Source organism: Myxine glutinosa, chromosome 1 (assembly GCF_964187855.1).
Source record: "Myxine glutinosa chromosome 1, kmMyxGlut1.1, whole genome shotgun sequence".
Taxonomy (NCBI): Eukaryota; Metazoa; Chordata; class Myxini; order Myxiniformes; family Myxinidae; genus Myxine; species Myxine glutinosa.
Genome location: NC_136261.1, coordinates 314,464,415 through 314,476,541, shown reverse-complemented (window position 1 = coordinate 314,476,541; position 12,127 = coordinate 314,464,415). Strand labels below are relative to the sequence as shown.

The 12,127-nt window shown below is 41.0% G+C and overlaps 1 protein-coding gene across 2 annotated transcripts in view; it reads left to right on the top strand.

Moving 5' to 3' along the window:
- The first annotated feature begins 1,179 nt into the window (after positions 1-1,179).
- Positions 1,180-12,127, top strand: part of RIC1 (RIC1 partner of RAB6A GEF complex) — a 159,906-nt gene continuing 148,958 nt past the window's right edge. For both annotated transcript variants that reach the window (XM_068136483.2, XM_068136477.2), the window contains exons 1-2: positions 1,180-1,418; positions 9,907-10,014. In XM_068136483.2, the coding sequence (XP_067992584.2) occupies positions 1,278-1,418; positions 9,907-10,014 (249 nt within the window). In that variant the 5' untranslated portion in view covers positions 1,180-1,277. The remainder of the gene's footprint in view (positions 1,419-9,906; positions 10,015-12,127) is intronic.

Below are 12,127 nucleotides of genomic sequence, written 5' to 3'. Positions count from 1 at the left end.
TACACAATTAATTAATCAATTAGTGTCCACCTCTCCCTCCCAATGCAGCCTCTATGAGCTGCACTGCGGTATTGCCGGGCTGTAGGATATTTAATTATTTGGCATGGGGCGGTGTACTTTGAATATATCTGTACTTGTTATTTTTATTTTCAATATTTTTATCCTTCTTCTGCTAAGCCCCATGTCAGCACCTTTCCTCTTCTTTGAGCGGAAGGATATTTAGTGTACCTCGCATGATATTTGGTGGCACGAGTTTTTGGTAGATTTATCTAATATGTAAAGAAGAGAGTTTGTGTGTTTGCTTGTTCGTTTATGCATTCGGACCCTGCAGGTACCACTGTACAAGTGCAACTAAACTTTGCATGGCCTCCTCGTTCATCCAGAGGAAGGTCGAGGGCTATGTTTGCATCAAAAAACTAGAACGGTACTCGGTAGAGCGCATACCTCCCTCCGCCAGGCTGAACAGTTTATGTTTTGTATCCCACTGATGGGCCGGATCTGGATTCTGGGGTGTGGGAGGGGGTAAACCAATCTGAGGTCAGGGGTAGGGCATTCTAAGGTTGTGGGGTGGGGGAGCGCAGTCTGAAGTTGGGGGCAGGGCAGCCTGAGGTTGGGGTAGAGCAGCCTGCGAGGTTGGGGGTAGAACAGGAGGCTGGGAGTAGGGCAGCTTGAGGTTGTGAGTGGCTCAGCCTGAGGTTGGGGGTAGAACAGGCGGTGGCTCAGAGTGGAGCAGCTTGAGGTTGGGGGTAGAGCAGCTTGAGGTTGGGGGTAGCGCAGCCTGAGGTTTTGGGTAGGGCAGCCTGAGGTTGGGGGTAGAGCAGCTTGAGGTTGGGGGTAGAGCAGCTCGAGGTTGGGGGTAGAGCAGCTTGAGGTTGGGGGCAAGGAAGCCTGAGGTTGGGGGTCATGGTAGCCGAGGCTGGTGATGGGGGTAGAGATTGGGTTGGGGTTTGGGGTAATGGATGAGGATCGGGATAGGGATAGGGACTGTGGGTAGAGGGCTAGGGGTTAGCGCTGGGAATCCTGCTTGGAGTAATTAGTGCGTCCATCGTACGTACGTTATCCTACATAATAAATAGATAACCCCTGAATGCCTTCACACAGTAACCATCAGGCGTATTGTTTATAAACGTAATAAATAGATTTATCCGCGTTAGTCATCGTTGGTGTGAACGCCTCGCTAACCAATAGGGGCGCTCGGCGATCCTACCGTTACAAACATGTCGCTCCGAGGCCGTCGTCGTCGCCGCCGCTAGGCGCGAGCTCTCCACGCCATCGGCATGTACTTCATGGTGGGATGGCCGAAGCGCCTCTCGTTTCCATACAAAACCAACGAGTCTCCACATCTGGTGGTAGCAGATGTCGCTCGGAGTCTCTTTGTCCTCTTGTGTCGCAGCCAACTCAGCGTTTGGGCCGCTCGGGTAAGAACCCTCGCTTGCCGCTTGTCTGAGTGTCGAGGGTCGGTTTGGCTATCCGAGGGTCGGTAAATGGAGCGCCTTGGGCCTAGTTGGCGGGATGGCGGAGCGATTGTATTCCTCAGATCCGGGGCTGCCGTCTCCTCTTGGCCCTCTGACTTACCCAGCGAAGCCAGCCGGCGTGGGCTTTTTGTAACCACTTATTTCAAATCGGATGTGGTTGTAACCGCTCAGGTTTCCGTTTGCATGAGCCGCGGCCCGAAAGCGCACAACAATCGGCCCTGCTTTGTCCGCTTTCCCTCTTCACAGTCCCCCATATGCGAGCGGTTCCTTTAATCGCTGTGAGTGAAACCGCATCGTGTGTGCTTGTTCGTTGTCAACGTCATGGGTCTTGCGAGGCGGACGTGCTGCGATTTGAGTCGTGCGGTTGTCGCTGACGTGTTGGGTCGAAGGGCTCTTCAGGTAACTCCGGCTGTGATTAATGTGGGAAGTGATGGAGTCTGGAGAGGAAAACATACTAAAGTTAACGAGTGTGATGGAGAGGAAAACCTACTAAGGTTAACTAGTGTGATGGAGAGGAAAACCTACTAAGGTTAACTAGTGTGATGGAGAGGAAAACCTACTAAGGTTAACTAGTGTGATGGAGAGGAAAACCTACTAAGGTTAACTAGTGTGATGGAGAGGAAAACCTACTAAGGTTAACGAGTGTGATGGAGAGGAAATCATACTAAAGTTAACTCGTGTGATGGAGAGGAAAACCTACTAAGGTTAACTAGTGTGATGGAGAGGAAAACCTACTAAGGTTAACTAGTGTGATGGAGAGGAAAACCTACTAAGGTTAACGAGTGTGATGGAGAGGAAAACCTACTAAGGTTAACTAGTGTGATGGAGAGGAAAACCTACTAAGTTTAACTAGTGTGATGGAGAGGAAAACCTACTAAGGTTAACGAGTGTGATGGAGAGGAAAACCTACTAAAGTTATTACTAGTGTGAGGGAGAGGAAAACCTACTAAGGTTAACTAGTGTGATGGAGAGGAAAACCTACTAAGGTTAACTAGTGTGATGGAGAGGAAAACCTACTAAGGTTAACTAGTGTGATGGAGAGGAAAACCTACTAAGGTTAACGAGTGTGATGGAGAGGAAATCATACTAAAGTTAACTCGTGTGATGGAGAGGAAAACCTACTAAGGTTAACTAGTGTGATGGAGAGGAAAACCTACTAAGGTTAACTAGTGTGATGGAGAGGAAAACCTACTAAGGTTAACGAGTGTGATGGAGAGGAAAACCTACTAAGGTTAACTAGTGTGATGGAGAGGAAAACCTACTAAGTTTAACTAGTGTGATGGAGAGGAAAACCTACTAAGGTTAACGAGTGTGATGGAGAGGAAAACCTACTAAAGTTATTACTAGTGTGAGGGAGAGGAAAACCTACTAAGGTTAACTAGTGTGATGGAGAGGAAAACCTACTAAGGTTAACTAGTGTGATGGAGAGGAAAACCTACTAAGGTTAACTAGTGTGATGGAGAGGAAAACCTACTAAGTTTAACTAGTGTGATGGAGAGGAAAACCTACTAAGGTTAACGAGTGTGATGGAGAGGAAAACCTACTAAAGTTATTACTAGTGTGAGGGAGAGGAAAACCTACTAAAGTTAACGAGTGATGGAGAGGAAAACCTACCAAGGTTAACTAGTGTGATGGAGAGGAAAACCTACTAAGGTTAACTAGTGTGATGGAGAGGAAAACCTACTAAAGTTAACGAGTGTGATGGAGAGGAAAACCTACTAAGGTTAACGAGTGTGATGGAGAGGAAAACCTACTAAGGTTAACTAGTGTGATGGAGAGGAAAACCTACTAAAGTTAACTAGTGTGATGGAGAGGAAAACCGACTAAGGTTAACTAGTGTGATGGAGAGGAAAACCTACAAAGGTTAACTAGTGTGATGGAGAGGAAAACCTACTAATGTTAACTAGTGTGATGGAGAGGAAAACCTACAAATTTAACTAGTGTGATGGAGAGGAAAACCTACTAAAGTTAACAAGTGTGATGGAGAGGAAAACCTACGAAGTTTAACTAGTGTGATGGAGAGGAAAACCTACTAAGGTTAACGAGTGTGATGGAGAGGAAAACCTACTAAGGTTAACTAGTGTGATGGAGAGGAAAACCTACTAAATTTAACTAGTGTGATGGAGAGGAAAACCTACTAAAGTTAACTAGTGTGATGGAGAGGAAAACCTACTAAGTTTAACGAGTGTGATGGAGAGGAAAACCTACTAAAGTTAACGAGTGTGATGGAGAGGAAAACCTACTAAGTTTAACTCGTGTGATGGAGAGGAAAACCTACTAAGTTTAACGAGTGTGATGGAGAGGAAAACCAACAAAATTTAACTAGTGTGATGGAGAGGAAGACCTACTAAGGTTAACTAGTGTGATGGAGAGGAAAACCTACTAAATTTAACGAGTGTGATGGAGAGGAAAACCTACTAAGGTTAACTAGTGTGATGGAGAGGAAAACCTACTAAGGTTAACTAGTGTGATGGAGAGGAAAACCTACTAAATTTAACGAGTGTGATGGAGAGGAAAACCTACTAAAGTTAACTGGTGTGATGGAGAGGAAAACCTACTAAGGTTAACTAGTGTGATGGAGAGGAAAACCTACTAAATTTAACTAGTGTGATGGAGTGGAAAACCTACTAAAGTTAACGAGTGTGATGGAGAGGAGAACCTACTAAGTTTAACTCGTGTGATGGAGAGGAAAACCTACTAAGTTTAACGAGTGTGATGGAGAGGAAAACCAACAAAATTTAACTAGTGTGATGGAGAGGAAAACCTACTAAAGTTAACTAGTGTGATGGAGAGGAAAACCTACTAAAGTTAACTAGTGTGATGGAGATGAAAACCTACTGAGGTTAACTAGTGTGATGGAGAGGAAAACTTACTAAATTTAACTAGTGTAATGGAGAGGAAAACCTACTAAGGTTAACTAGTGTGATGGAGAGGAAAACCTACTAAAGTTAACGAGTGTGATGGAGAGGAAAACCTACTAAAGTTATCGAGTGTGATGGAGAGGAAAACCTACTAAAGTTAACTAGTGTGATGGAGAGGAAAACCTACTGAAGTTATCTGGTGTGATGGAGAGGAAAACCTACTAAAGTTAACTTGTGTGATGGAGAGGAAAACCTACTAAAGTTATCGAGTGTGATGGAGAGGAAAACCTACTAAAGTTAACTCGTGTGATGGAGAGGAAAACCAACTGAAGTTATCTAGTGTGATGGAGAGGAAAACCTACTAAAGTTAACTTGTGTGATGGAGGTCCAAGGAGCAAAACCAAAGATGCCTTTGGAATAATTTTCTGTCTTGTTCGGCTGCTTTGAGCTCTTAACATTATGACAGTGCGAGAACCTTTGGCTTGGTGTGTGCCTGATACACCGTGTGTGTGTGTGTGTGTGTGTGTGTGTGTGTGTGTGTGTGTGTTTTTGCCTGATACACCATGTATACATGCGAGTACCTTTGGTGTGTGTGTGTGTGTGTGTGTGTGTGTGTGTGTGTGTGTGTGTGTGTGTGTGTGTGTGTGTGTGTGTGTGTGTGTGTGTGTGTGTGTGTGTGTGTGTGTGTGTGTGTGTGTGTGTGTGTGTGTGTGAGTGAGATCCCCAATATAGATATGTGAGTACCTTTGGTGTGTGTGCCTGATACCCCATGTAAATGTTATGCGCCATCGGTAGAATTGCGCTATCGACCGATCGTAGATGGCGCAGGTATCGTTTTGCGCCATCAATGGATGAGTATCATCGCTGGATTGCGCAGCGCCGTTGATCGATTTGCGGTCAGTAGTGGAGGGAGAGATGGTAAGGATTGTTTGTAGGACATATCGATCAATATCTAACCCTCAATGGGTCGATAGCAAAAATCTACAGATGGCGCATAACATAAATATGCGAGCATTTCAAAAATTATTTTGCAACCGTGTTTATCAACATTTTTCTCCTTTTTTTATGTGCAGTACGAACTAATTCAGTCATTTACTCCGTCTTCATTGTGTATGATTTGAGATAAAGAATTGTATCCTTTTGTGCTGTTAATTCAGCGCTTCTGTTTTGGTGGTTTGAATGTCATTGATAACATTTTTTTTGATTTGAAAGTCATGACAATTTGTGGTTTATGTTTTGAATGTCTCACTACAAAAAGTGGTTTTGGTTTGAATGTCTCACTACAAAAAGTGGTTTTGGTTTGAATGTCTCACTACAATAAGTGGTTTTGGTTTGAATGTCTCACTACAAAAAGTGGTTTTGGTTGGAATGTCTCACTACAATAAGTGGTTTTGGTTTGAATGTCTCACTACAAAAAGTGGTTTTGGTTGGAATGTCTCACTACAAAAAGTGGTTTTGGTTTGATTGTCTCACTACAAAAAATGGTTTTGGTTTGAATGTCTCACTACAAAAAGTGGTTTTGGTTTGAATGTCTTACTACAACAGGTGGTTTTGGTTTGAATGTCTTACTACAAAAAGTGGTTTTGGTTTGATTGTCTCACTACAAAAAATGGTTTTGGTTTGAATGTCTCACTACAACAGGTGGTTTTGGTTTGAATGTCTTACTACAAAAAGTGGTTTTGGTTTGAATGTCTCACTACAACAGGTGGTTTTGGTTTGAATGTCTTACTACAAAAAGTGGTTTTGGTTTGAATGTCTTGCTAAAAAAAGTGGTTTTGGTTTGAATGTCTCACTAAAAAAAGTGGTTTTGGTTTGAATGTCTCACTGCAAAAAGTGGTTTTGGTTGGAATGTCTCACTACAATAAGTGGTTTTGGTTGGAATGTCTCACTACAATAAGTGGTTTTGGTTGGAATGTCTCACTACAATACGTGGTTTTGGTTTGAATGTCTCACTACAATACGTGGTTTTGGTTTGAATGTCTCACTACAATAAGTGGTTTTGGTTGGAATGTCTCACTACAATACGTGGTTTTGGTTTGAATGTCTCACTACAATACGTGGTTTTGGTTTGAATGTCTCACGACAAAAAGTGGTTTTGGTTGGAATGTCTCACTACAATAAGTGGTTTTGGTTGGAATGTCTCACTACAATAAGTGGTTTTGGTTTGATTGTCTCACTACAAAAAATGCTTTTGGTTTGAATGTCTCACTACAATACGTGGTTTTGGTTTGAATGTCTCACCACAAAAAATGGTTTTGGTTTGAATGTCTCACTACAATATGTGGTTTTGGTTTGAATGTCTCACCACAAAAAATGGTTTTGGTTTGAATGTCTTACTACAAAAAGTGGTTTTGGTTTGAATGTCCCACAACAAAAAATGGTTTTGGTTTGAATGTCTTACTACAACAAGTGGTTTTGGTTTGAATGTCCCACAACAAAAAATGGTTTTGGTTTGAATGTCTCACTACAATGTCTCACAAAAGTGGTTTTGGTTTGAATGTCTTGCTAAAAAAAGTGGTTTTGGTTGGAATGTCTCACTACAAAAAGTGGTTTTGGTTGGAATGTCTCACTACAAAAAGTGGTTTTGGTTTGAATGTCTCACTGCAAAAAGTGGTTTTGGTTTGAATGTCTCACTGCAAAAAGTGGTTTTGGTTGGAATGTCTCACTACAATAAGTGGTTTTGGTTTGATTGTCTCACTACAAAAAATGGTTTTGGTTTGAATGTCTCACTACAATATGTGGTTTTGGTTTGAATGTCTCACAACAAAAAATGGTTTTGGTTTGAATGTCTTACTACAAAAAGTGGTTTTGGTTTGAATGTCCCACTACAAAAAATGGTTTTGGTTTGAATGTCTCACTACAAAAAGTGGTTTTGGTTTGAATGTCCCACTACAAAAAGTGGTTTTTGTTTGAATGTCTCACTACAAAAAGTGGTTTTGGTTTGAATGTCCCACTACAAAAAGTGGTTTTGGTTTGAATGTCTCACTACAATAAGTGGTTTTGGTTTGAATGTCTCACTACAATAAGTGGTTTTGGTTTGAATGTCTCACTACAAAAAGTGGTTGTGGTTTGAATGTCTCACTACAATAGGTGGTTTTGGTTTGAATGTCTCACTACAATAGGTGGTTTTGGTTTGAATGTCTCACTACAATAGGTTGTTTGTGCAGTTGAAATGTCTCACTACAATAAGTGGTTTTGGTTTGAATGTCTCACTACAAAAAGTGGTTGTGGTTTGAATGTCTCACTACAATAAGTGGTTTTGGTTTGAATGTCTCACTACAATAAGTGGTTTTTGTTTGAATGTCTCACTACAATAAGTGGTTTTGGTTTGAATGTCTCACTACAATAAGTGGTTTTGGTTTGAATGTCTCACTACAATAGGTGGTTTTGGTTTGAATGTCTCACTACAATAAGTGGTTTTGGTTTGAATGTCTCACTACAATAAGTGGTTTTGGTTTGAATGTCTCACTACAATAAGTGGTTTTGGTTTGAATGTCTCACTACAATAAGTGGTTTTGGTTTGAATGTCTCACTACAATAGGTGGTTTTGGTTTGAATGTCTCACTACAATAAGTGGTTTTGGTTTGAATGTCTCACTACAATAAGTGGTTTTGGTTTGAATGTCTCACTACAATAAGTGGTTTTGGTTTGAATGTCTCACTACAAAAAGTGGTTTTGGTTTGAATGTCTCACTACAAAAAGTGGTTTTGGTTTGAATGTCCCACTACAAAAAGTGGTTTTTGTTTGAATGTCTCACTACAAAACGTGGTTTTGGTTTGAATGTCCCACTACAAAAAGTGGTTTTGGTTTGAATGTCTCACTACAATAAGTGGTTTTGGTTTGAATGTCTCACTACAATAAGTGGTTTTGGTTTGAATGTCTCACTACAAAAAGTGGTTGTGGTTTGAATGTCTCACTACAATAGGTGGTTTTGGTTTGAATGTCTCACTACAATAGGTGGTTTTGGTTTGAATGTCTCACTACAATAGGTTGTTTGTGCAGTTGAAATGTCTCACTACAATAAGTGGTTTTGGTTTGAATGTCTCACTACAAAAAGTGGTTGTGGTTTGAATGTCTCACTACAATAAGTGGTTTTGGTTTGAATGTCTCACTACAATAAGTGGTTTTTGTTTGAATGTCTCACTACAATAAGTGGTTTTGGTTTGAATGTCTCACTACAATAAGTGGTTTTGGTTTGAATGTCTCACTACAATAGGTGGTTTTGGTTTGAATGTCTCACTACAATAAGTGGTTTTGGTTTGAATGTCTCACTACAATAAGTGGTTTTGGTTTGAATGTCTCACTACAATAAGTGGTTTTGGTTTGAATGTCTCACTACAATAAGTGGTTTTGGTTTGAATGTCTCACTACAATAGGTGGTTTTGGTTTGAATGTCTCACTACAATAAGTGGTTTTGGTTTGAATGTCTCACTACAATAAGTGGTTTTGGTTTGAATGTCTCACTACAAAAAGTGGTTGTGGTTTGAATGTCTCACTACAATACGTGGTTTTGGTTTGAATGTCTCACGACAAAAAGTGGTTTTGGTTTGAATGTCTCACTACAAAAAGTGGTTTTGGTTTGAATGTCTCACTGCAAAAAGTGGTTTTGGTTTGAATGTCTCACTGCAAAAAGTGGTTTTGGTTGGAATGTCTCACTACAATAAGTGGTTTTGGTTTGATTGTCTCACTACAAAAAATGGTTTTGGTTTGAATGTCTCACTACAATATGTGGTTTTGGTTTGAATGTCTCACTACAATAAGTGGTTTTGGTTTGAATGTCTCACTACAATAGGTGGTTTTGGTTTGAATGTCTCACTACAATAAGTGGTTTTGGTTTGAATGTCTCACTACAATAAGTGGTTTTGGTTTGAATGTCTCACTACAATATGTGGTTTTGGTTTGAATGTCTCACAACAAAAAATGGTTTTGGTTTGAATGTCTTACTACAAAAAGTGGTTTTGGTTTGAATGTCTCACTACAATAAGTGGTTTTGGTTTGAATGTCTCACTACAATAGGTGGTTTTGGTTTGAATGTCTCACTACAATAAGTGGTTTTGGTTTGAATGTCTCACTACAATAAGTGGTTTTGGTTTGAATGTCTCACTACAAAAAGTGGTTGTGGTTTGAATGTCTCACTACAATAGGTGGTTTTGGTTTGAATGTCTCACTACAAAAAGTGGTTGTGGTTTGAATGTCTCACTACAATAAGTGGTTTTGGTTTGAATGTCTCACTACAAAAAGTGGTTGTGGTTTGAATGTCTCACTACAATAGGTGGTTTTGGTTTGAATGTCTCACTACAATAGGTTGTTTGTGCAGTTGAAATGTCTCACTACAATAAGTGGTTTTGGTTTGAATGTCTCACTACAATAAGTGGTTGTGGTTTGAATGTCTCACTACAATAAGTGGTTTTGGTTTGAATGTCTCACTACAATAGGTTGTTTGTGCAGTTGAGATGTCTCACTACAATAAGTGGTTTATTTTACAATGAGAGTTTCCATTGTTGACTGGCTGGGTTTGTGCCCCACTCCACCCCTCCACCCTTTCTTTGCTGTTTTTTTTTTTTTTCCAGCCCAGCATTTTGATCTCCAGCTACCGTGCATCGGGGAAGGCGGTGGAACAGTTCGGTGGATACAGTTTTGCTGTTTGGCGGGATGACAGCGGAGCAGTTGCTGTGTCGGTGTGTTCTGTCGAATTCGACATTCCTATGGCATTGCAATTTTGCCAATCTTTTTCTTCTTTTCTCCTTCTGTCTTGCTTTGCCAAATTTTCCCTCTCCAGTGTGACAACCTTTGCCTTTCCTTTTCCAACTGTTTCCTTTTAATTGCTAGTATACATTGTATTTTATTTACTAGCTAGCACACCATGTTGTGTTCAAAAAGGTTTAGAAACGACACAGAATACCAAGGAACTCCAATTTTTATTTTTTTCCACGTGCAGGTATATATAATTTCAAAAACAAATGCCTAAATAAAATTAACCAAACTTAATAAAATTAAAATTAACCAGTGACATAATGGTTAGAGAGTGTGCTCCGAGTCTGTGGGGTCTGCAGTTCAAACCCAATTCTGCCCGAGTAGTTCGACTGACTTTAAAAATGGTACGTGCCGCTTCCTTGCTTGGCACATTTTGCACAGGTTTAATGGTAGCTTGCTCTACGCTTTTGCCCAATTTAATTGGAACAGGTTACGCCAGTTGTTAGTCCCCTACCAGTTTCACCGGAGGGGACTATAGGTTTGCTTTCCATCTGTGTGTCTGTCCCACCTGTGGCAGACTCTCTTCCCATTATCATTTAACATATTGAACTGACTATTGAGTATTGAGTACCAGCTTGCTGGGATGAATGATCCTGGTGTGTACCCCGGTTTAGAATAGGTACACCATATCCCTGCGCATCGTAAGAGGCGACCAAGGGTTGGCGTCAGGAAGGGCATCCGGCCATAAAAACATTGCCTCAAACAGGGAACCATGATTGTCATGGGGCCCGCAAGGCCAACCCCCGCTCTAGCGGGGAAAATGGCCTTAAAACGATCATTCATATTGAACTGACTCTTGGTACATGGCTTTATTATGATAACTTACAGAAAGTGCAACTAATTCTGTAGCTTTTCATACCTAAAATAATTTGTCGTACTGACCTGTATATGGCTCACAATTGCTGAGTGCTTGGACCAAGAGCATTCATTAGGACCAGTAGGGGGACATGTACTGCAAAGCAATTCTCCCTCTTGTTATATTTATGTTGATTGTCACCATGCAATGACTATTGGATGTGCATTTTTTGGCTCTATTTGCAATTAAAATCACGAATGACCGCGCTGTGGTCACAACCTGCGACAAAATCCAGTAACGAGCCGATTGGGAAACGTGCATTTAAAGCACTCTTAAAAGATGGACAGTGTGATTCGGAAACACACATTTAATGCGCTACTAAATAGCTTTATTACCATGCGTTCTGATGTATCTTGCGTTCTGACGGGCTTGATTAAACCTTACTATTATTCGACCTATGATTAGATTTTTTGGGGTCACTCATCGTCAAAAACACTCAAACTAAACAAAACCAATCGTTTTAGTAATTTGAAAAACGTAACACTTAGTTACCGTGCGTTCTGATGGGCTTGATTAAACCTTATTCGACATATGATTAGATTTTTTTTCGTGGGGCCCTGTAGTGACATCATTGTGCCTTTCATGTTATATAGTGTAAATGTGCTTGAGCTCAGGTTGCTTTAGGGCTTTACGGAACCGAGTTCAACCGTAAGTAAGATGAGCGGGTTTGGTTGGTCGCGGTTGGAGTAAAGGATTGACTCAGATTCTAAACACCTCGGATGTCTTTTCCTTCCACGCTAAAGTCCCTCATTGTCAATAACACTCGACCCAAACAAACCTAATGGAAATCTGACGCAACAAATTCAGGCAGTGTGTAATCAGCAGACCTACATGCCTAATGTGCCCACAAGAAAATCAAGATGGCGGCCATATTGTTTTGCCTCTGTGTTGTGGTGGGTGGAGTTGTTTTATCGTGGTATGTGGGTGTGGTCCACCCAATGGGTGCACATTTTAAAAATCGACCCCCAACAAGAACCCCAACAACAGCAACGGGAAGCTCTTGTAGACCTGAAACATGCCGCAGGTAAACGTAATCATTTCCTTTGGCAACACTGAACCTGCCATCAGGCTAACCACAATAAACAAAGGAGCTCTATTGCAAGGACTACACTGGTGGTTTGCCTTTCCTTTCCCAGTGGTAGTTAGGGTAGGAATTTGTAATTTTTTTCATAGTGCCAGTG